At 35.6% G+C, this 23,041-nt stretch overlaps 1 protein-coding gene across 10 annotated transcripts in view; it reads left to right on the plus strand.

Moving 5' to 3' along the window:
* Positions 1-23,041, plus strand: part of NPAS3 (neuronal PAS domain protein 3) — a 613,991-nt gene that overhangs the window by 535,689 nt on the left and 55,261 nt on the right. For all 10 annotated transcript variants that reach the window (XM_068684450.1, XM_068684455.1, XM_068684454.1 and 7 more), the window contains one exon: positions 18,921-19,039. In XM_068684450.1, coding sequence (XP_068540551.1) covers positions 18,921-19,039 — 119 coding nt within the window. The remainder of the gene's footprint in view (positions 1-18,920; positions 19,040-23,041) is intronic.

Here is a 23,041-nt window from a genome sequence, read left to right on the forward strand (position 1 = left end):
TGTGTTGTCTGCACAGATCAGTGTTGAGGTCTCTGTATAATGCTGTGCAGTTTTTAGACATAAACTCGGGAATAAATGCATTACATGAGCTTAGAGGGCTGTGTGTCTGAGCAGATTTCAGCACTCAGAGGTGCTCTAGCGGGCCTGAGGAATCTGTATATAAGATGCTTTTTCTGTAGACTTTCTTGTGTGAGGTTTCTGTAAGAGTCCATTTTACCACTGACTTCTAGTAGCTGGCCTGTTGATAATGTCAGCACTGTTACTACTGCCCCGACAAGAGACTCTCGGGCAATTCAAATGTGGGGCAAAATGTGGCATTGAAGCAGAGAGACCTGAGCATCTCCTCTACTCATTCCCTACAAGTCCTTGGAGATGCATGGGGCGTAGTCACTTGGACAAGACAATTAGGGAAATGGCCCAAGGTTTAGCTGAAAATGGCAGAGTTGCCTGCAGTGTTCAGCAATTAGGTGATACAATGTACACAGGGGGAAAAAATCACCAGATGACTGTTTCTCTTGCTTCCTCATGGCTCCATGCCTCAGGAGAATATGATATACTCCTCGGGCACCTGCCCCTGTTGCCACGCTGTATGTCATTAGGGTTTCTGCACTGCTGTTGCCTTTTGCTGCTTCATGGTGCTATCCCTGCATGACCTAAATGTGGAAGTACTCAATCCAAAAGTCCTTTGCATTATAGAAGCTTTGTGTATCATTCATACAGTTCAACATAATGGTTGCATAACGAGATATTTCTTTAAAGGAACCTTTTAAGACAGATTGGTGTATTACAATTACATTATTATGATTCCATTTCAATGCATTAAGTAAGGGGACTACTGGCAAAAAAAAAAAAAAATGTAATGTGTACCTCAAGTAATAGCTCCTAAGTCCTTTTTAATGTCCTAAATAAGTGACCTAATTTTCAGAAGTGGTGAGAATCAATTCGTCTTTCACGTGATTTCCGTGACAGCTTCCAAGTACAATTTTAAAGCTGAGTTGCAGGATCAGGCCCTGCTATTGTCAAGTGAGGTGAATCAAGGAAGCTGCTTATTCCTCTGAACTGCTCAGCTGTGAACTGTCAGAATCAAACAAAACTGGGCTAGGATTCCTGTATGAAAAAAAAATATATAAATAAATAAAGGAAAGAAAAAGAAAATAAAACTGTGCCAGTGAAATTTAGATCAGCAGAATACAGTTTGCCATATTAGAATTTAGTCACAAATCAGCTCCAGAAATACTGCTCTAGCAAAAGAAAAAAAGCCACATGCTGTTCATAACAATAAGTGGTTAGGGCTTCACTTATACACTTCCCCTAAAAGATGGAAAGAAATGGTCTTCTAATTAAACAATTGTTCACAGAAATCACATCCCAAGAACTGAAGGAAAAGAAGTGGAAAACTCATGATTGTTCTTTTTTATATTTTAGTTCTATGAACTGAAATACAGTTTATCACAAAACTGGATTTTTCTTCATTTCAGCCTCCTGTTTATAGTAAAAGAGAATTACATATTAACATAAAGCTCTGAATCCTGTTTTAAATTCTTCTGATGTAGAAATGTCCTTCATACTCTTCAGATGAGCCTTGTTAAATATCTAGCTCCCTCTTCAGCCCTTCCTTTACTTACAAACATTATTACAGTTGTGCCCCTGGATCTATAAATTTGTAGTTCAGGCAAGTCTTATGTGCCAATTCTAACTTTTAAACTCTCTTAACCACAAAACTGGTTCATAGGCTGTAAAAAGCAAATCAAAACTTATATCATGTTTTATTTATCTGTGCAGTTCTCAAATTTGGTTACTGGATTCACGGTTTGCTCAGCAGCTGTGTTCCACAGGAAGGTATCCTGCTCACTTTTACCTTTCCTCTTTTCTTTCAGTGGTTACATTGTATGGGCTGCATTTACCGCTGATTTTCCTGAAAGGACAACAGACTATGTACCAAGTATGTAGGCTTTGCGTTAAACTGGGCTGAAGTAATTCACTGAAAGCCTATGCCTACTGTCCTTCTGATACCATAGTTTTCCAACCCAGACTACAGGCAAGCAGCAGAACATTTTAGTGACACTTAAGTTGCTTGCTGCTGTAAATAATTGTGTTGACTAACTGTTGAGTTTCATTCTAACTTTTGTCAATCCTGAATTGCATTCAGGCACCCACGTGTTCTAGAATGTTAAACCCCAGATCTGGAATGCATGCAAACTTCAGGAAGGAGTATCGTTATTTTGTAGGTTGTTACTACAATATATAATACTTTCCAGACTGCAGGATTTGGCATATGGTTATATGGTTTGGCAAAAAAAAAAAAAAAAAAAAAAAAAGGGGGGGGGGGGGAGAGGGGGAAATCAGAGGTGAGAGCAATCTGCGCTTCTGAAGTTCTTCTGTATTAAAAGTCCATTGCTATTCTTCTTTAACATGACTTGGCTGCTCATTCGTATCACATCATTTAACCAAGGTTTGGCTTTCTCTAAGGAGAGGGACATACACATCCATTCTCATGCAGTGCTGCATCTTCACTTTGGCTCCTCACGTTCAAAGTCTGGGACAGCGATGTAGAAGCATTACCCCCAGAATGTGAATGGTGCTACTGCAGCGGCAGAAGACAGGGACCATTGACATGGCTGAAGCCTCTTAATCTTCTTTGATATATGCCTACCGAAACACATCTTATGTCCCAAGTCACTTGTCCAGGCGTGAATGGGGCCGTGCAGCCATTTTGACATTGTAGTATGCAAGCACAGATAAAGGCAGTCATAGTATTCAGGCTGAGTTCTGCTGTTTATCATTTATTAATGTTATGGCAGTTATGCCATATAAACCCTCTCTAATTTGTGAAATCTCTTTTGAGAGATCACTGTTAGCAGTGTAGTCCAAGGGTGTTTGCTGTAACTGTTTGATATCTTTGTAGGCATCAGTACACTCATCATGGAAGGTTCTAAATAAATTAATCAGCAATATTAATAACATCAGTTTTTATGAACATACATGACCGTGTTGTACAGATATCAGCCAATCCATTCGCATGAGTCACTTATCTGCTAACAAGGAGACTTGTTGGTTCATGGTTTTGCATGAAAAGTTAATCACTGTCTTATGGCTCCACAAGTGTTCAATGAAATGGACCTTCCTTGAGAACATTCAGTGAGGGTAGATGGATGTGACATCTACACCACACGAAGTATAGCTAACAAAGGAAAAACTAAGCATTGCGTACTTGTTCAGCATTACCTTTAGGAGGTCTTCAGAGATTCTGGTCTCTGTGCTAATCTTATGTTAGTGACTGTCATATTACATTAGCAAATTTAATCTTTGTTAATATGATAGAAAGTTGCTAATACAATGAGACTCATTATATTAACAACTTTTGCATCATGTTAGCAAAAGCAAAATTTGCTAACAGAATGCAAAAATTACCAATATGATGAGGTAATCATTATCATTATTCTAACACCTGATTATATTAAGCAGCTACAAATATTTTTATATGAAACCAGTACTTGAACTCTACTGGGATTTTCTAGAAGGAGAATTTGGGGTGTCTAAATAGGAGAGTGTAAATATTTTTAACTACAGATTTTTTAGAGAATAATTTTCTTTCGTATTGTGATATAAACATCACCTAATCAAAGTCATTCTGAAATTAAATTTCTCAACATGTTAGCTTTTTTTCCCCCCCTTGGAACAGTGAACCATACAAAGAGTATGTCTGGACTAAGCCAGTAACAGAGTATAAGGAGAATGTGGATCACTATTGGTTTTATATCACCTTTTCACCTTTTGGCTTTGAAAAGTAATTTCACAATATAAGTAATACTATGCAGTATATAAGAACTGACTTACAGAATATTTCATTAAAAGTCATTCATTTCAATTTTACAAGTTTTATTCTTCATAGAAAAAAAAAAAAACACATATTGTAGAATATATCTTTATGTAAGATTTATAGTCTTTTCTGATTACCTTATAGTTGCTCCTTAAAAATGTACCAGAATAAAATTACCAGACTAAAATTAATATAATTTGATTTTAAATATACGGAATATCATCTGATGGCAAAACTCTTTGATTACAATATATAACATGCTACATCTGCATTACAATTTCTTTGAAAACATCCTGATTATTATTCTCTAATAAAGTCTTCATTCATATACAAGCTACTTAACAATCTTTTAATTTTAAAGATCAGTTGTAAAGATTGAGGAAATGGACTTCAGCATAAAGTCTTCATGAATAATCTCTTAATGGTAATGGGCAAGCTTTACAAACTGCTTTCTGTCATGTAAGTGATAGAGTGGGATACACTGAGAACATTTTGACTACGTGTATGCAGGAAAGGCAGACCCCTTATGGCAACTGGAGGATGGAGCTACTCTGTTATGAAGAGATGTTGCACTTGATGTTAAGTCCATTCAAAGACTTGTAATGACTTCAGATGATAGTAATTGAATAGTTCGATACTCAGAGTATAGTCTTGCTAGCAAGACATTCACCATGGACTTAGCTTCGGAATAGACTCATACCTTAATACAAAACAGCTTTAAGTTAAGAGATATTCATATTTTGAGGGGATACCTGGGGAATTCTTCTGGGACTTCTTTTAATCATATAGATTATATGACTTCTAATCACCTGAAGGAAAATACTGCTGCTTTTAACTTCTACAGAAAGTACATTCTAGAGAATGTTCTAATTTGAAGCCAACAACTGAAGGAAAGAATGTCAGAGTTGTATATTCTTTCTAGAGAGATTCAGTTTTTTCTCTGGTACTGATTGCTTAGGAACCACTGGGGAATTTGAAAACTGGTGGTGGATGAGCAAACAAGAGAGGCATCTTCTGCCATAGATATTTATGTGAAAGGGGAAATTCTTAGTAACAAAGGAATTCATATAACCACTGAATATTGTGTATCTATCCTGCTAGCTTGTCTTTTAGAGTGGCTGGTACCAAATATTTCCAAATTACATGTAAAATATACAAAATTATAACTGTACCATATATGTTGAAGCATGACCCTTAATATGTCATGTACATTTTGTTATATATAATGTAGTATGGTTATTCTTGTCATCCTCAGATACTTAGTCTTTCTTTTGAAGTTACTTTTACATGTTTCGATTGTTAATTGCATGAATTGCATGTTTTAGGGGAAAAATTATTTCTATTTATCACCTCTAAATGTGTTTGCCCTTCAGTTTATTGGAAACCTCCTAGTTCTTACATTATCATCTGTATATCATTCATTATTTTACATACCTTTGTCACATCACTTCTTACTTACCTGCTCTCAAAGCTAAATATTTATAACATCATTAATCTCCCTTCGTATGTGCTTCTACTATACTTTTTCTGTTTCCATTTTTAATAGGGGATGACCAGAACAGAACTCAATGCTGAGTGTAAAGCATGTACTATTAATTTACATAATCATATTGTAAAATTTTCTTTACTGATTTTAGATCAATTTTTAAGGTATTCTAACATCTTATTTAACTTTTTAGTCATCAAGGTACAGATGTTTTCACTGAGATATTTCTATTTCCTTTTATTTCCTAGTTATACTTATTTAGACATCCTCAATATATGGAAGTAGTTTCTTCCAAAGCGTGCTACATCTTGCACTCAGCATGGAATTTCACCTATTGCTCTGTTCTTCAATATCTACTCTGGTCACTCGTTGGGTCCTACTCACATTCCTCTTGATCTTGTGGTGGAAATCACTGCGTTTTAAATCTTTCTACACTGACACCCAATATTCAAGTAAAACACTTTGCAGGTGGGAAATCTGTGGATGCTTGCCATTTATTTGCTTATTTTAGGTGTATGTTTAGCATGAGCAGGCAAAATGTTGAGGCTGTCCCGTAAAAAGAGAAGCTAATAATCCAGATAGGCCAAACTCAAAGCCAGATGCCTTTGCCTCATTCTTTCCCTCTTTTTACTAACACTGAGTCTGAGGCAGATCACATACAACTTATGCAGAGAGGGAAATTGTCTTTTATTTGTTCATAAGGATACTGCATCATGTAAATTGTAGTGTGGACGGAAATGTCTTAAGTATCAAAGTAGAAGAAAATAAAATGCTGGAGAAGACAAGGTATAGAAAAGAAAAAAAACTGCAATGTCGTGGAAGTAGGTATCAGTGAGAGGAAGCAAGTATTTGTGTAAACCATGAATACATGTACTATTCCAGTTTTTAGGCACAAAGTGAAAAATTTTAAAGTGAAAGTAATCTTCTGTAAATACATAAATAAATGTATTTATATGTGAACATAAAGTCAAAGGTCAGACCCAGCTCTGCTTAAAATTTACCAGTAGGATGATATGCTTCTTTCTAATTTGCTTTCTTTATTATAAACCTGTAATTTTTGTCTTGGCTCCCTAAAAAAACAAGAATCCTAGTTAAAAGATGTAATATTTATTATCTATTGGAAGGGATGCATATGGATGTGCTTTTCAAATTTCAAATTGAAATCATCTGCAGTGGTACTCTTCAAGGACAGAAGGGTTAGCTGGCACACAGGTGGGAGAAGAGTTGCTCATTAGAGAAGGTTTGTTATATGGTAACGTATAATTAAGGTAATGGTCACAGCCTGTGTGACAGCAAACACTCTGGCAGTCGTTTGATTGCTGTCTGGGTCAGGAGATCAGCTCTTTCTACAAGATGTATCCACATTAGTGTGTTAGTGAACAGGTTAGAAAGCAAATTACAGCTGCCTTTCTTAGGCATATTACTGTCGAGGCTCATCTTTTTTTTTTTTAACTCTACATCAGCAGTAATATGGCTTCTGAAGACTTCATGTGACAGGTTAGGCATTTATCCTTTGAGTAAACAGTAATCATGGTGTGAAGAAAGTGGGGCATTGGAGATTTTTCCCATTCTTTGAGAATTCCATTCTTCCTTTTTAGTTTGCTCCAAGGGCTCTTTGGGGATACATATATTAAGCCCTTTAAATAGTTCATAATAAATCTTTGTCTCAGGCTGATTCTGACAGTTTTTTAAAGAGTCTTTTAAGAGAGAATCCTCAATCATTTGTTAATCCATGGGGTGATCTTCAGACTTGGAGGAAAAAGAAACAGTGCAAGCTCCAGGGTTGTGAAAATACAATGTAGAAAAATTTTAACTCAGAAAAACTCAGGAAATACTGTACCGTGGAAGTTTCACCAGTCATACAATGCTTGTGTCTAAATGATTGTTCTACAAGTTACTTGGTTAGCAAATACTGGAGATAGGAAAATGAGATTTAAAAAAAAAAAATTGTTATAGATCATCTTCTGATTATTATCTTGATTTTGTCTTTTTTTCACTTAAAGTTTGAACTGAAAGGGTGTTAAGGGAAAAAGAAGCCATTCTCATTGTTAAAATAAAGCAAATAAACATAAGTAACATTCCTTATGTTATACGTTTACTATTCAAGGCTCGTGATAAATCTGCCAAAATACCTGCACAGTGGGTTGATTTTTAAAATGCCGTTTCCTGTGTAATATGACAGATTCTGATTGTGTCTGTCAAAAACCCTCTTAACTCCACAGTGCAAAATAAATAAAGAAAAGGGAAAAATAATAAAAGAAAGATGTCCGGTTCATTTGACATTTGTTTTCACCAAATAATTTGAATGAGTTGCTTTCTAAGAATTATGCATGGCTGCAGTCCACTGGAGCTACTGTTAGGTATTTGTTGTAAGCATCCTTAAGTCTGTCACTTTTGGAGATACCTGTTCTCAATTCTTGTTGAATTTCAGTGGCATGGTGTTTGTCATTATTTTAGGTATCTTTTTGAATTCCGCATAAGCAAAGAAATCTATAAATGCTAATTTATCTACATTAGAAGAAGTCTCGTAATGCCTCTTAGGAGAGTTGCTGCCCTATTTGTGTTTAATATGCTGCCCTGAGGAGAAAATGCTGTAACAGGAAAAGAGAAGGAATAGTAATAAAGGACAAAGCTATAGAGAAGCATGGATAGTTTGATTTCTCATGCCTTCTGTAGCCATGAAAGTGTATTAGAGGTGGACTGCTGCTCGTTGCACTACCAACCTAGCAGTGCGTCCCAATAATATCAGCTACTATTCCTCTGGCAGCAGAATTAGCAGTCTGTCTGGTTCTGCCTAGCCTGGACCAGGTCATGGAGTTTCTGTATGACAGATGAGAGGGAACATTTGCAGTTATATATATCTTTCTTGCAGTGGTAGAAATGGCCCTAGCATTCTGAAACAAATTTGGATGCACAGTGCTGAGGACATATGTATTTTCGTGTTTAAGTAGTGGTTCCATTCACAGGATATTTTGAAGTGTTACTTGTTTGGGGCAAGGGATGGGAAAGCCTTTACTATTGTTGTTGTTGTTCTTCTTCTTCCATTATTTTTTTTCTATAAAAATAACAGCATTAGCTGAACTCTTTTTTTTTTTTTTTTTTGACAGAGATAATTAAATTCTAAGTATATGAAATGATACATTTTCTGACATTTTAAAAGTGTTGTTTGACTCTCTTATGAACTATGAAGCTGTGCAGCTGGAGAAAGCCTTTCATAAGGTACATTAGGAAAGGATTTTCTACACATCCTGCAAAATCTGCAGCATTTTCATTTATTCCCCAAAGAATCCACAGGTTGTCATGACAGTTTCACAGGGTCAAGGAATTAACACCATACCTGTTGCTGCTGTCCAGTAATGAAGTTATCTGTGAGCCAAACATTAAACCCTATGGGGAAAAACCTTCTCTCCATTTATATTTCTTTCCCTCCAATGTATAAGGTTTTTAAGCCTGACTTGGTTTTGATTATTGAACTGTTCTAAATTACCTTAAAAGTTGTTTTATACAGAAAAGAGTTTCTTGTCATCAATACTTCAAAATATTTGTGAAGTACCAGTTTGCATTTGAAACAGAAATACACATCTGGAGAAAGTTCAGACTTGGAAAAGGGAACAGTTTGGTTGAGTCCATATGACCGAATTCCAAAGAACAGGATGGAAACCTGTTTGCAGTTTTAAACAGGAAATCACTAATAGCAAACATGAATCCAGATACTTGCTGTGTTTGAAAAAACAAAAGGTCAAATGATGCCAGTCTTGCCACCTTTTTTCACCAATTTCATTGTACAAACAAAGCGGTAGATCAGGTGGTCCTCTGTTTGTTGTTGCTAAACCAGTAAGTGTTTGCCATTAGTAATGATCACTCTGTCTTTGCAAATGTATGCTTGCTTGGTTTAAACATGTGCCCAGTAGCTACGTACTACCCCAGAAAGGTTATACAGAAAGGTTACACAATTTGTGCAAAGTGATTTTTTGGCAGGATTCTGTACACATTGATACAGCAATTCAGGACGTACTAGCAACCAGCTACTGCCCCTTGGTTAGGCTGCATGGAAGATTCATGTATATAAAATAGTGTATTAAAGTAAACTTACAAAAGCAAAGAGCAATCATTGCAAATGTAATTTTTTCTTCCTCTTTGGGATTCTAATTTTAAAAGCATTAAAGAAGACAGCTGCTCATGCTGTGATATGCGCTAAACAGCCTGAAGGATGGAAAAAAATATATTTGTAGCTCATAATAACTATTGACCTTTCTGATATACAATGTTCTCTGTGTTAGCTATTCTGTTCTATCAACAGTGAAGATTGAACATGACTTTTTAATAGAAAACATGGGGTTTCAAGCTGCTTTCACAAAGGTGTTTATGTATTGTTATTTTGTATTGTAGTACAAAGACTAAGTCCTGATGCCCTTTGTCTGACATCATGTTTGTCATAAAAAAGCCCCACTGTTACTGACTGTTTTATATGAGGAATTGGCTCGTAACCATTTTATAGTAGTGATAAAAGCATTGCTCCACAAGATCCAGAACACGGGTATTGAAAATAGAATCCCCAAAATATCCCAGCAGCACAAAAGGTATTTTCCAAAGAAATAGTTTCCTCAAGTGGCTATATTTACAGGGGTATTCCGCTAAGATTTAAAACACTCACTCCTTGTATTCATACTGTTTGTTCCTTGGCATACACAGCCTGCTGTATAACAGCTTTTGCTGGATGTCATGTGCTCTCAAAGACTATCTTTATGATACCCCATTTTTTCTCTTGAACTTTCCTGCTGCTTAGTTGCTGAGCACAGAAACATCCACTAGCAGCAGCTTGACTTTGACACTTGCGTATGTTTCCCTGGAGTGGGATCATCCACACATCGCCTGTGAGCAGCATGAGGTAACTCGCCTGCTCTTCTTTCCCTCAGGGAAAAGCTTCACCAAAAAGCACCTCCCATTTGGCACATGAAAATCTGGAAAGCAACCTCTTTATTGTGCTTTTTAAGCCCAAGCAGGCTGGCAATGTTAGGCAACATCAGAAGGTGCATTTTAATGTTTGTTGAGGGTTTTTTTTATGCCATGTGCTGGGAAGGAACTTTAGTGGGCCATTATTGGCAGCTCTGAACCACAGTTATTTTCACAGCTATGCTCTGGAGTGTCAGCTAATGATTCACAAGTTACCAGGCAAGAGCAGAAAACTAGCAAGAGAGGAAAAAATATCCTCAGCTGATCCTTCTAGGGCATGAAAGAGGGGGACCAGCAACAACATTTAATGGCAGTTTTGTGCTGAAATAAAATGTTCAAAATTGTTTATAAGAACTTGCTCAATGAGGATAGAGATCATATAGGTTGTGCGCACCAGCCACATCTCAAAGACAGTTTAGAGTCTAGTTTTTTGTTCCTTACAGGCCCATGAAGCTCTCAGGGAATTCAGTGAAGTTTTTACCCTTCAAAATAGTAAGGATATGTTTTTTCTTAGCTGTTTCCTTATTTCCCAGTTTCCTTTCTCCATACCCCCTCCCGAATGCTGTATAAATGTGTCATTACTATTGTTACGTGTGCACCTTTCCTAGCCATTGGATTTGTTCTGTTTAAAACTTTATTAGAACTCTTCCAACATAAGTAAATAAGTAAATGATAACACTATGCTAGTTTTCTTTGGGACTGTCACTGAACCTTGAAAATTTATGAGTGTTGCTAACCTCATATGAAACCAAGCAAAGAGGTCAGGTCAGATTATTTATTCCTTAGCCTAAAATAAATTAGCTTTAAATCTAAAAGCATAGAAGGAAGTTTGAGCTTCATGTGCAGTATGGTTTATGTACCACTCACTCACTAGACCATAACAGCTCTTTTAGAGTTGTTCCGGTCTATTGGATGAATGTGGATACATTTGCAAGTGCTTAGATAATGGATTGAAGCCCAGTAGACTGTAACATTTCCAAAGAGTTTCAGAGTTAAAGTTTCCTACCGTGGTTACTTCTTTTAATGGCAAATCTTTATTATGTTGTTTTCAAACAGGCAAAACAAACAAACAAAAAACCTCTACATGTATTTCATAGATCACTGACCTACCAACATTTGTTGTAAAATCTGTCTTTCAATGTTACAGGAGAAACAAAAATCTTATTCATTGCTTCGTCGTGGCAGCACTTTATTTATAGCTCTATACTGGCACCTAACTCATTCTATATTTTACTAGATATATAAAGAATTCTGTGGGATAAAGATTACATGGGAAGTAAATTGCATGTGGTGGGAATTAATAGGCTGATAAGACATATTTCTAGACTAGAAGAAATGGAAGAAGCAGCAGCAAAAGAAAGGAAGTTTTGAGAGGTTTTAGAGTAATACTTTGTCCAATAAAGAGTAGTTCAGATCACTTTGGTTCTGCAAGAATAGTGGAACATTCCAAAATTTCTCAGTAGATTAAGAAGGAAAGTCTATCAATGAGTTTTTACTTTAGTTTGTCCCACATAACTCCAGTCAGTACATGGGACTAGTCTGGATTTAAAAAAATAAATTAAATAAATAAAATTAAAAAAAAAAAAACACACAGCAGGGTAAACTCAGAATATGGCTTACGCAGGTGCATCGTTCTAGGTGCCCAGAATATAATATTCACATAGTAATGTTTGCACTTGCAAAATCTGCAAACTGAGCATTAGCAATCACAAAGAAACGTACTTTACTCATTAAAGTTGTGTTGTGTATGTGTGTTAGTATGTGAAACTATAATTAAATTTGTGAGTAACTGCATGCACAGATTTTCTTATTCATTTGTAAAAGAGGATCCTTTAGATTATTCTGGCTTACTTTTACCATAAAAGTAGTTAGTGTTAAGTCTGGTTTATTTTGGGGAACAGCACAAGCACGTTTCAATTGTTGGTGTAACCACACATACCAGACTGAATTGTGGCATGTGCAATCAAAGCCCTAAGGAAGAGACACAAGATACTAGAAATGATAAAATAGTAATCAGGAGCTTGACTGAAGTCTTTTCATTAGTAATTACTCATATAGGAGCTAGGCCAAACTCTTATGGCTTAAGTTGCACAAAGACAGAGAACTTGTGCTACAACACACCTTGCATGGCCATTGTTTCTGGCCTCTCCAGGAAGGCTTGAGTCTTCTGGAGGTCCTGTGTGAAACCATCATTCCTGTGTACATCTCACTGTCGAGTAGCTCACAAAAACACTGTAGACATAAGTGTGGGCAAATTAAGCCTTTGGTCACTCAGAATCTATCCCTGAAATGAATGTTCTACTATTGTATTTCTATTAGTTTGTCCCATTGAATTTTATATAGTCAAGCATTGAGATTTTCACTACTTCCTTCGGAGGAAATTTTCAACATATCAAAAAGACAGGATTAACTATGTAAATTAACAATTTTAATCAAGCTCTGTCGTGGCCAGGCAGTTCAAGTTAACATATTTCTTTATAATTCTAAGCTCTTGTAAATCCACGGTGCAGGAGACAGATCAGATATTAAGCCTGTTCTACCTTTTTGGCTGTTGTATCTAAATTCACTGCTACTCCAATGATTTGCCAGAATGCATATACTTTTATCACATTGAAGACAGAGGCTGCATGTATCTGAGCTAGTCACTTTTTCTCCCAGTTTGTGCTTAACTGTACTCCTTCACATATGGAATGTAGCCTTGTAGTTACAGATTTGAGTTACAAAAATAATCACATGTATATAAGTATAGACATTACTGAAAATGTAAAAATTGTTAAAGAAATATATGTAAGGCTTCAATATCAAATTCTTTGTAAGAATTAAATATTTTATGTAATGACCGTCTAACTGAACTAACCTGAGATACCAGCTCATCTCATCACTTGCTGGTTTGGAAAACTTGGAGGGATAAGGAAAACAACAACAAAACCACCACCACCAACAACAAAAGACCATTAAAAGAAACAGCTTTCAAGAGAAGTCTGATAGGGTTTAAAGTTTTTATGCCTTCAAGTTTCTAATAGTCTTATAGGTCATGAAAAGTGAATTGTCTTCATATTGGAGGCAGAATGACAAAAAAAAAAAAAAAAAAAAAAAAAGAACAGTTATCTTGGCTGAAAACATTACTTAGCAATAAATTCTTTAGAGGAAGTCATTGTTCTTTCCATTTATTTTGGAGAAGTTGCCTTGAGCCTTCCCCTTCTCAATGAGGCCTTGGCTAGCACCCAGTAGTATTCCCCTTGTATAATGGAAAGATGAGAACTAAGTCACCAAAAGCCTTGGGTCCAATTCTTAAGTTCTTCGGCTTTTCAGTAAATAGCAAAACTGAAAAGTTAAGAGTCTTACCAAGTTCTATGCAAGTACTATGAATTCCTCCAAGATCAAAATCTGGTCAGTCTGTTCCTGTTCATAACTGGGACAGCTTACAGCAAAAATATTATTCCTACAGTTTATACCTGTTAGTACTGTGTAATAATATTGGCTTGGAAGAATGAACAAGCCTCTTCTATGCCACCTACAACATCAATGAAATAGTTCATATAGTCTTCCTTTTTGCAAGATTCTGAACAAACCAGTATGAGACGTATAGAAGTTGTTAGCTGTGCCCATCAACCCTCTTCAGGTACACCCTAGTCATTCATCCAAATAGTCCAAGAGTCTTCAGGACCTTTGCTAGACTAAGTTTTAGCTTCCAGTACTTGCCCATGTTCAACCTGCAATCAGATTGAACTCATTTCACTTAAAACCAGGCATTTGCACATATGCTAAATATAATTTCATAGTAACTTGCATTTACTAGAAATAAATAGTCTTAACTTCAAGCTTTTGAATTTTATTTGCTGAGCTAGTAGGTAAAAATAATAAAAAATAATAAAATAAAATAAAATAAAATAAAATAAAATAAAATAAAATAAAATAAAATAAAATAAAAAACAGTCTTTTAGCTTGTAAAATGATCAAATTTGATCAGTAAGTTACTAAGAGAGAATGAGCTTGGAAATGGTGCTTTTTTGAGAGTCACATTTGTGATTAAAAACATACCTTAAGAGGCAATATAGGAAAACAGGACAGTTAACTGTCCAAGGTTAAATTTTCCTAGGAAGTCCTTTAATGCCTGATTACAGGCAATAAACTGCACAAAAGAAATAGAAGTATTTGCAAAGATGCATCTAGTCGGACTGAAAACCATAGATTTATATTACCTAATTATTCATCTTAATATGATGATTCTCAGTTGCCTGTGCAAAGAATTATCAGACTTTAAGAAATATGTGAAGTGGTTTGCAAGTGTAGAAGATGACACGAGAAGAGAGCTCCCTTTTTATTACTATTTTGTATATTCTCTTATTTCATTTCTCTTTTAAGAGATGTATATATGGTGTTTAAAAATGTCTCTTAAAAACTGCATAGGCACCTGTTTTAAGGAAGATAAATTCATACCAAGTAAAAACTTCCTGAAATGATACCGAATCCAGAATTTCCTGTGTGTTAAGCCATAAGTTTTTGTCCCACCAGCCCACTCAAATTCTCTATTAGTGTGTGGTTTTTCATCTGTAACTTCTGATCCTCCTAAGAATGAGAAGCCTATCTTTTATCTGTTTGGCATGCAAAAAAAATGCTATTTTTCTCCTCTCAATTATTTTTAATGCATGGGGGTTGGGGGGCAGAACAGAAGTTGGTGAATATTTATTCAGGCTGCTTTGGCAGCTTTTCGTTATTTAAGACATAAATCAAATTTGGAACAATTTCTTTCCTGGGGGACAAATTGTTTATCTGAATTTGAATGTGCTTGTGAATCAGTCATAGAGATGATACTTGTGCTATAGCTGTGTAATAGCAATTATTTGCATTGTTTTACATTGTTTTGCTCTATAGCATAAAGTTAGACTCTACACAGATGCTGGAGTACATCTGCAGATCATTGCAGGATCAGAGCCATGGACCTCATTCCTCCAAATAATTATGTGCATGTTTATCTCTCAATGCACATTCCACCAATGTCAGAAGAACTCTTCCAGCATATAAAGTTAAATGAAAAACGACCATTTTGTGGGGCCCAAGCCCAAGATTATTCCCAAACCAAAGCCTGTTGAAGGCTCAGAGCTGCAATGCTGGTTCACAAAGAATGACTTAGGAAGAGTTAACTAAGTAATTTTGTGAATTGGTAACTAGTTCATACTATATCCTCATTTGTTTCTGTGGTTCTTAATTAATGTTTAGCATTTATGGCACTTTTTTATGGGTATTGGGGTTGCAGTTTTATGCCCTTCAAAACAGATTATACACTCTTTGCATCCAAAAGTCTTGTACTGCTTTAGCAGCTTTGGGAGTGGAAAGAAAAGAGGTTTATTCCTTTAGTAGTACCTGATGAAGAAATTTAAGGACACATAAAGGCAAGCGCTTTCCCAACTGAGTACACAATTACCTGTTTTGCAAAGACAATCCGGACTTACTTTTTATACTTCTAAGCTTGACAGTGTATTGTGCTTTCATTCACACACAGTGAGCATTGACTTTTATCATATTATTAGCATTCTAAACTCACAGTTTCAGAGGTTTATAACTCAACAGTAGCTTTAGACTCAGGAAATTCAGCCCAGGCACACTATTTTTCAGTACAAAAGACAGCTTCAGTAACTACAGTATCAAGTAGAGTGGACCTTGTTTATTTCAGGCTTTTTTTAAAAGATTACAAATTATAAACAAAACAACAACTGAAAACCAACTTCTTGAAAAATGAATTGTTATGGAGTTTCATTCTGATATTCCTCAGATTATTAGCTTCCTTTGACATAATTTGAAAAAAATGAAAAGGCTGAGAGATAAGCACTTAAGATAAACTCCTGAGAACTCATGATGGACCACATTCCATATATTCCTGTGCAAATCTCATTGACATCCATAGATGTGTTCTGTACACATCCTGTTTTAAAAATCTTGCATGCATAATCACAGTTAGCTTTGTTACGTATCTACCAGGGCTAGGTGCAACTCTGAATGCAGATTTATACTATCAGCCCCAATGGTTCTCTCCTGAGAGAAATACAGAAAGCTGCTCATAAGCTGTTCTGGACTTTTAGGTAACTAATCCCATCTCACGCATACACTCTCAGGTACCTCTTGTTAAAGAAAATCAAACACTTTATAATACATATTTATATGACATTCACTGTTCCACTATGCTGGATAAATTATATGCATTTTATAACATTCAATTACAGAGATATTTAGGTTTTGTACCAGTTATAGTAACAGTAAACTAATGTTAAGCTCATGATATAAAGTGGCATGAACCCAGAAAAATGTCAATTCCATATACATGGTACCAGATGTCAGCTGTTTTCCTTTCTTTCATAAAACTGTATGAAAAGGAATTTTTAATTTTGATTTCTTGGGCATGGTACATATGTGTTACAGCCAGATCATTTTTCAAGCATGAAATATTGTCTATTTAATTAATGTTAGTTCTATATGTTTAGGTAATTACCATTAGAACACATGAGGACATATTGTACTTACTGCCTGTGCTAGAGCGTAATGTGCTGGACTACAACAGCTACACTTGTTAAGCTGATTTTAGCATTTCTTCACACAGCAGGAAGCACCCATGCTGAGGTTTCTTAATGTACTCTTTAAGTACTGCACTGGAGAGTACTGTATAATAATAATAATTAATAATGATCCTAATCTTGCCAGTAGTGCTACTATCCTGGTGACCCTGGTTGCAGTTTCAGGGTTCCACTACCCTGTGCCCTGAAACACTTATGTTTCCTTTCAGAGTTTCATTTCATAGGTGATATTGCTGAACAGAGATGAATTTTTTGAGGATGGATTTGTTGCATGGATTCTGATGGCTTCACATTTGTTCAGGTCTCCGAGGACCAGCACCAATAAATGTGAAAGAGACAACAGCAGAATGGCATACTTTTCCATTTCCACCAGGATGAAAAAAATACTCTAAATTAGGTCTAACCTTAAATGTATAATCTGTCCTTGGAAGCAACAAAAGAAAAAAAAAAAAAAAAAAAAAAAAAAAGAAATATAGCATCTTCAAGCTCTTGGCATCCCTTACGAGAAAAAAATTGGTTCTAAGGGTCTCTGATCTTGTGTTTTAGTAAAATAGAACTGCACGGCTGACTGACAGTTCTGATCTAAAGCATTTACGTTTAAGTTTTGATCTCTCTGCTTTTGATTAAAACTAATGAGCTCATTTAATTCAAAATGGGAATCTCTGATAAGAGAAATAAGGTTGATGTGATTGGATTAGAGGGGCAAATTAAACTCTTAGAGCAGAAGTTTGTGCTTATATAGTGTATTAAAAAGCTGTTGGCGTATTATGGCGTGTTAGATGATGAGAAAAATTTCATAGTAATTCATATTTAATCAGAAGAAATGAAAGTACTAAATATAACATGGCTCTGCTTTTCCCTCGAGTGATAAAGAGCTGTACATTTAAAATGACATCGAATTCATGCTCTCTAAAACAAAAAATCCTTAAGAGAGACACTAAAGAAAGGAGCACTGTTGTCAGTTATTTCATCACAATAGACCTGAAATGTCACAAACACAAGACAAAGTGACCACATTAAAACAAGGACAATTCAATAAAATCCTTAGCTTAAAAACAAGGTTTGGTGTTTCTGTTCACTGCATAACAAATGCTTAAGTGCTTGAATACTTTCTACTAGTAGCTGGGTTGGTTCTACAAAACAATAGCCAAATAATTTCAAAAAAACTTTTTTATTCAGCATTCATTACTCATTGAAAAAGTGAGTTAAACTCCATTAATACCTGCTTATTGTAAGCCTACTCTAGAGTTTTCCCATGAATTATACTTAAGGGAGGGGTAGGGAAGTGTTGGTTATCAGGACAAAAAATAGCATTAATAAATATTGTATAGGGAATATTTTGGTGCTAACTGCTCTTTTACCCACTATTTTATCATAGTTTATACTATTTGTTTATTAATTTAAAATGGTCATAGTTGAGGAAGTGAGAAGTGTGAGACCTAAAGTTTAAAGAAGGATGTTGGACAACAAAAACTTTCCATTAATGACTAATTAGTAACCAACAATTAAAAAGTATGATGCTGATCATCATCATCATCATAATGCATCACTTACCTGAGTATTTTTGCCTGCAGGCTGCTTCGATTCTTTATTGATAATAATTAACCCTCAGTACTGGAGAAACCAAGGCAGCAGTGACTTGTAGATATCACTGCAAGAAAGGAATGAGGTCTAAGGGATAAAGATCTGAAGAGTTTGCAGCCTCTTTTAGCAGATAGAATTGTCTTGGTGTCACTTTGTCTTTTCCAAAACTCCGAAGAAGTCCATAATTTTTAAAAAGATGGCATAACAATAACCTAGCAAAATAATTCAAGTCATAGCAAAATTGTGCAAGAAAGAGTTAATGAGGCAAATATGTGTTAAAAATTCTCTAGGAAAAAAAAAACTTCAAAATGAGACACTGAGTATACATATATTTTTCACATTTTTTTTGCTAAGTAAACGTTTTCTAAACGAGGTAAATTGATTACAACACTCTTAGCATCCATCAGTCATTTATTTTTAGTGAGTTCAAGGATTGCACCTGAAAAATAGCTTAGAGGGGATGTATAAAATCTAAATTATGTGTATATGTATTTTTTCTATTCCCTAGTGGAATCTACAAGCCCCAGTTTACTAACCACTGACAACACTCTAGAGCGCTCTTTTTTCATCCGAATGAAATCTACACTGACCAAGCGAGGAGTGCACATCAAATCGTCAGGATACAAGGTAAGGGTTGCACTGTAGCATGAAATATTGACGTCTTTAAATTATGTTCCTTTTCATATCAGGGATGCGTTAATATTTAGAGGAAGGAATTATTTCACATTTGCATATGTTTCATTCTTTTTGTTAAAGAACGATTAGCCCGGTATTTCCAGCCTACGGTTTGGTAGTGGTACTACACCTCTGTTAAATTGATTATTACAGTAAATATTGATTATAGCATGAAGGCCTTCAAAAGAGCAACACTTTCAGAGTAAATGTATATTTCACCAAAGAAGGTGGGTCACAATAACATCACTTTTCCTTAATGAAATTACTACTCATTTACCTAGACTGTTCGTTTTTTGGGGGGTTATGTGTTCTCTCAGAAAGGTAGAACTTCTCCATGCAGACAATTTTCTATTTAGGTTCATAGCTCTTCTGGCTGAAGAAAACAACAAGCCATAACGAGTACTTTTCCACCATTTGTCTTTCATTGTCTGTCTGAGGGGTATCTGCTGCTGGGGATCATATTTGCTGGATTTCTTACTCTTTTAAGATATGAAACTCTCTTGTTTCTTATCAGCAGTAATCTCATTTTTCTTCAGTCATATATCGCTTATAGTGCCTGTAGCTATCAGTGGCTTTGCAGTACACTAAAACTAGAAGCAATAGCACATTTTTAACATTGTCAACTTCTGGAATGAAATATGTCATCCATTAAGTATTAAAGAAGATAAAAGAGTGGTTCAAGGAAACATGTCTGAGAAAGTGTGTGTGTATTTAGAGAAGGTGCTCGTCAACGCTCATTTAAAAACTTTAAAAGCTATTTTTTTTTTCAGTTTTCAGAGGAAGATTTAGAGGAGCTTTGAAGTGAAATTCCCCAATTCACTCATCCCCCAAAATTCTCTGTGAATATGACATCAAGGTAGTTTATCTGAGTAGTAAAAATCTCCTGGCAGAAATGCCTTTTTGCAAATGAATGAAAGTCCTTCTGTTGGATAGTTTCTGCATCAAGATGATTAAAGCAGTTGCTAATGGAATTTTAGGTACAAATTAACAGTTTCTTAATGGAATTTTAGGTACAAATGAACAGTTTCTTAAGACACCAAAAGTTATGATCTGGTTTCAGTTGTCAGCACCTGAAAGAATGTATTCACTACTCGTTCATACTGTCAGGTTTTCGAGTCTCAGAAGGTACAAGACTCAAAGTTGTGCTGCAAGTCTCAGGAGGAAGAAAAGGAATGAATTAGTCAGGTTATTGGAGTTATATTCATTTTCATGGTTAAGCGTGGTTTATCAGGTCTGGGCCAAAATTAGATTGGCAGAGAACTTCAGTGGATATTTTTACTGAAATAATAAGGGGAAAAAATAGAGAATTCATCTTTGGATTTTGCATTCTGACAGTTTTGCCAAATGTAGGTGAGAAAACAAGGAAGGCACTTGAGTAACTTTGTTGTCTCTCTTCTTGGACTTCTGACAAACTTATGCTAGTCCAGCACCAAAATAGGACATGGGTACATAAGTGGGTTTTTTACTTTTTACAGTACAGTTTTTGAAATTCTCAGTAGATCCTTTACTCAAGAAAGACATGGTAATGTCTATCATATAAATGTAATTTCTCTTTTAAAACCTGCTGATGTCTCATGGAAACATTATAAACCACAACTGATGAAATGAAATTTGAAAGATCAGATATCATTTTTAGGCAATTTCCCCTAGACACAAAGAATGGAGAAAAAGTAAAAATATAATTTACAAAACTGTGTATAGTTAAAACATTCTTTTGTATTTTTCCCATTTTTTTTCCATGAGGAAGCAACAAGTCAAGATGAATAAACTTGCAGAAACAGTGTGCAAATCTTAGACAGGTGCAGATACAGAGGTGATTTTTTTTTTTTATGTTTAGGAGGATTTTGTAACTGACAGACTTTGACTTACTTCTGCTGTGTCCAATCACATAAATTGCACTTTGATGGTTTTTCAAAAACATGGTTATTGACACTCTGTGCTCTATGGATTGATAATTATCTAAGCTTTGGTGAGCCTCACTGCCTATTAAAACTGTACATTTATTTTAGATGAGTTGGATCATGTTAGTGTCTTCTTAGTGTACCAGGTGAGCATAATAAAACTCAACTGCTATAGTGAATGTCATCCATACTTTAAGGAAAGTTACCAACTTATTGATTTATGAAAGTCCAGCACTAGAATGAACCTGAGGCCTCTAGAAATAGCTTAGGTATGTATTTTATAAAAATTAGTAAAGATCCATGAGCTTTATGGATGTACAGCTATAAGAAATTATCAAAGGGAAGAATAGTTACATGATATCGGCAAAGCTCATGGGAATAGCTGGATGCATTCTGTGTCAGGGGGCCCTGGAAGACCTCCAGCCCTTATTCAGGAAGCAGTATACTAGCTGGGGCCATGTGCAGTAGAGTTCCTGTGGAAATCCCGGTGGAGCAGGCTGACTCAAGAGCCGCTGCCTGAATATACAGAGCACTGAATTTTCCCTTCCTCCTCATCTTCCCTTGAGCTCCTGTGTCATCATGGGAGGGTAACCATCCTAATCAAGCATCCAGACATACAACAGGAGCAGTGTTCTGAGAAGACCATATCTTATGTGAGTCAGGTTTTAGCTTTGCCAAGGGTACACAGTTCCCCATGGATTCAGTCCTCAGTGACAAAAATTTTGCATCTTTGTGAAATGTTTTTTTCATGTTTCAAACTCTTGCTGAACTTAGAAACCACATCTTCGTTTTTCCCTTGCTTTGAGGAATGCTGATGAATGTTTTCTTTAGACAGCAAATGATTGAGGTGGTCCACAAGATGCTTAGGCAATTTTCAGAATGAGTGATCCCTGCCTCAGGAAAATCACATAAAATTGAAAACAGTCAGAGAACGAGATTGATTAATCATTTGGGTTGATCTAGTCTGAACTAATTTCCTATGAAAAGAAATGTGGGAACAAAAGCCACACTAATAGACTTACAAAGATCCATATATGTATACCTCAAAGAGACTTTGTTCCAGACTGTTCTGACATGAGATGAACCCTGTTTATAGTCCCTTCCTGGACTGATTTAATTAGACTTGAATTATACCTAAAGATGGAGATAATGGTCTTTTTTCCATGAATGATATTACCTTAAAAGTCTGAAACAGGAAGGCTGCTACATGATTAATCCTACCTCTCTCCTTCCCTTTCATTTTTTTTCCCAGCACTGTCCTAGAATGGGATTTTCTTTATTTATATTCTTAGTCTCAGAGCTTGTAGGAAAAGAGCTTAGATACAGTGCTAGAGAGCTATTCACTGTTCAGTGAGTAAATCTACAATCCAAAAAAAAAAAAAAAAAAGTAAAAAAGTCAGATAAAATGTAGTCAGCTGACAAAACACATTGAAAACAAATAAAAAGAGAAAAATGGTAATTCCATTCACTGCAAAACTCAGAATGTATTACCATTACAACTGTTGTCTAAGATATATGATACAGAGACTCACTGTTTTTCTCTGCTGTAAATATATCACATCTTCCTTTTTCTGTTTTTGTTGTTGTTGTTACTTTGTTTTCAATAACAAATACTTTTGTATTTCATTTGGATTTTTGTTGTCTCCATTTTATCTCTTCTACTTGTTTTTCTCCTTTTGCTGGTTACAATTCTGTCCACTTAGCTTATTTCACCTTCAGTGTTTCTGTTATCCTACTTTCATACATATATGTCAAAGCAAATTTTAATTGAAACTACTTTGTTCAAGTCCACTGATACATTTCCTACTATCCTATAGTATCCTATCATATTTTGTCATTTTTGTCATTTTTTTGTCATTTTTTCTTTCAAGTCAGCTTGTGCTAGGATTTTCTTATTTCAAACCTTTAGGGTCTGTTACTGGTCTCTTGAACAAAGCATAATTAATGGGATAAAGAAGTAGTCAGCACATCCAGATTCCCTAGTACTTTTACTGTCACCATGGCAATATCTGAATTGGGATAACCAACATCTGCTGCCTCACCGTCTCCCAGG

Source organism: Anas acuta, chromosome 5 (genome assembly GCF_963932015.1).
Source record: "Anas acuta chromosome 5, bAnaAcu1.1, whole genome shotgun sequence".
In the NCBI taxonomy this organism is placed as follows: domain Eukaryota; kingdom Metazoa; phylum Chordata; class Aves; order Anseriformes; family Anatidae; genus Anas; species Anas acuta.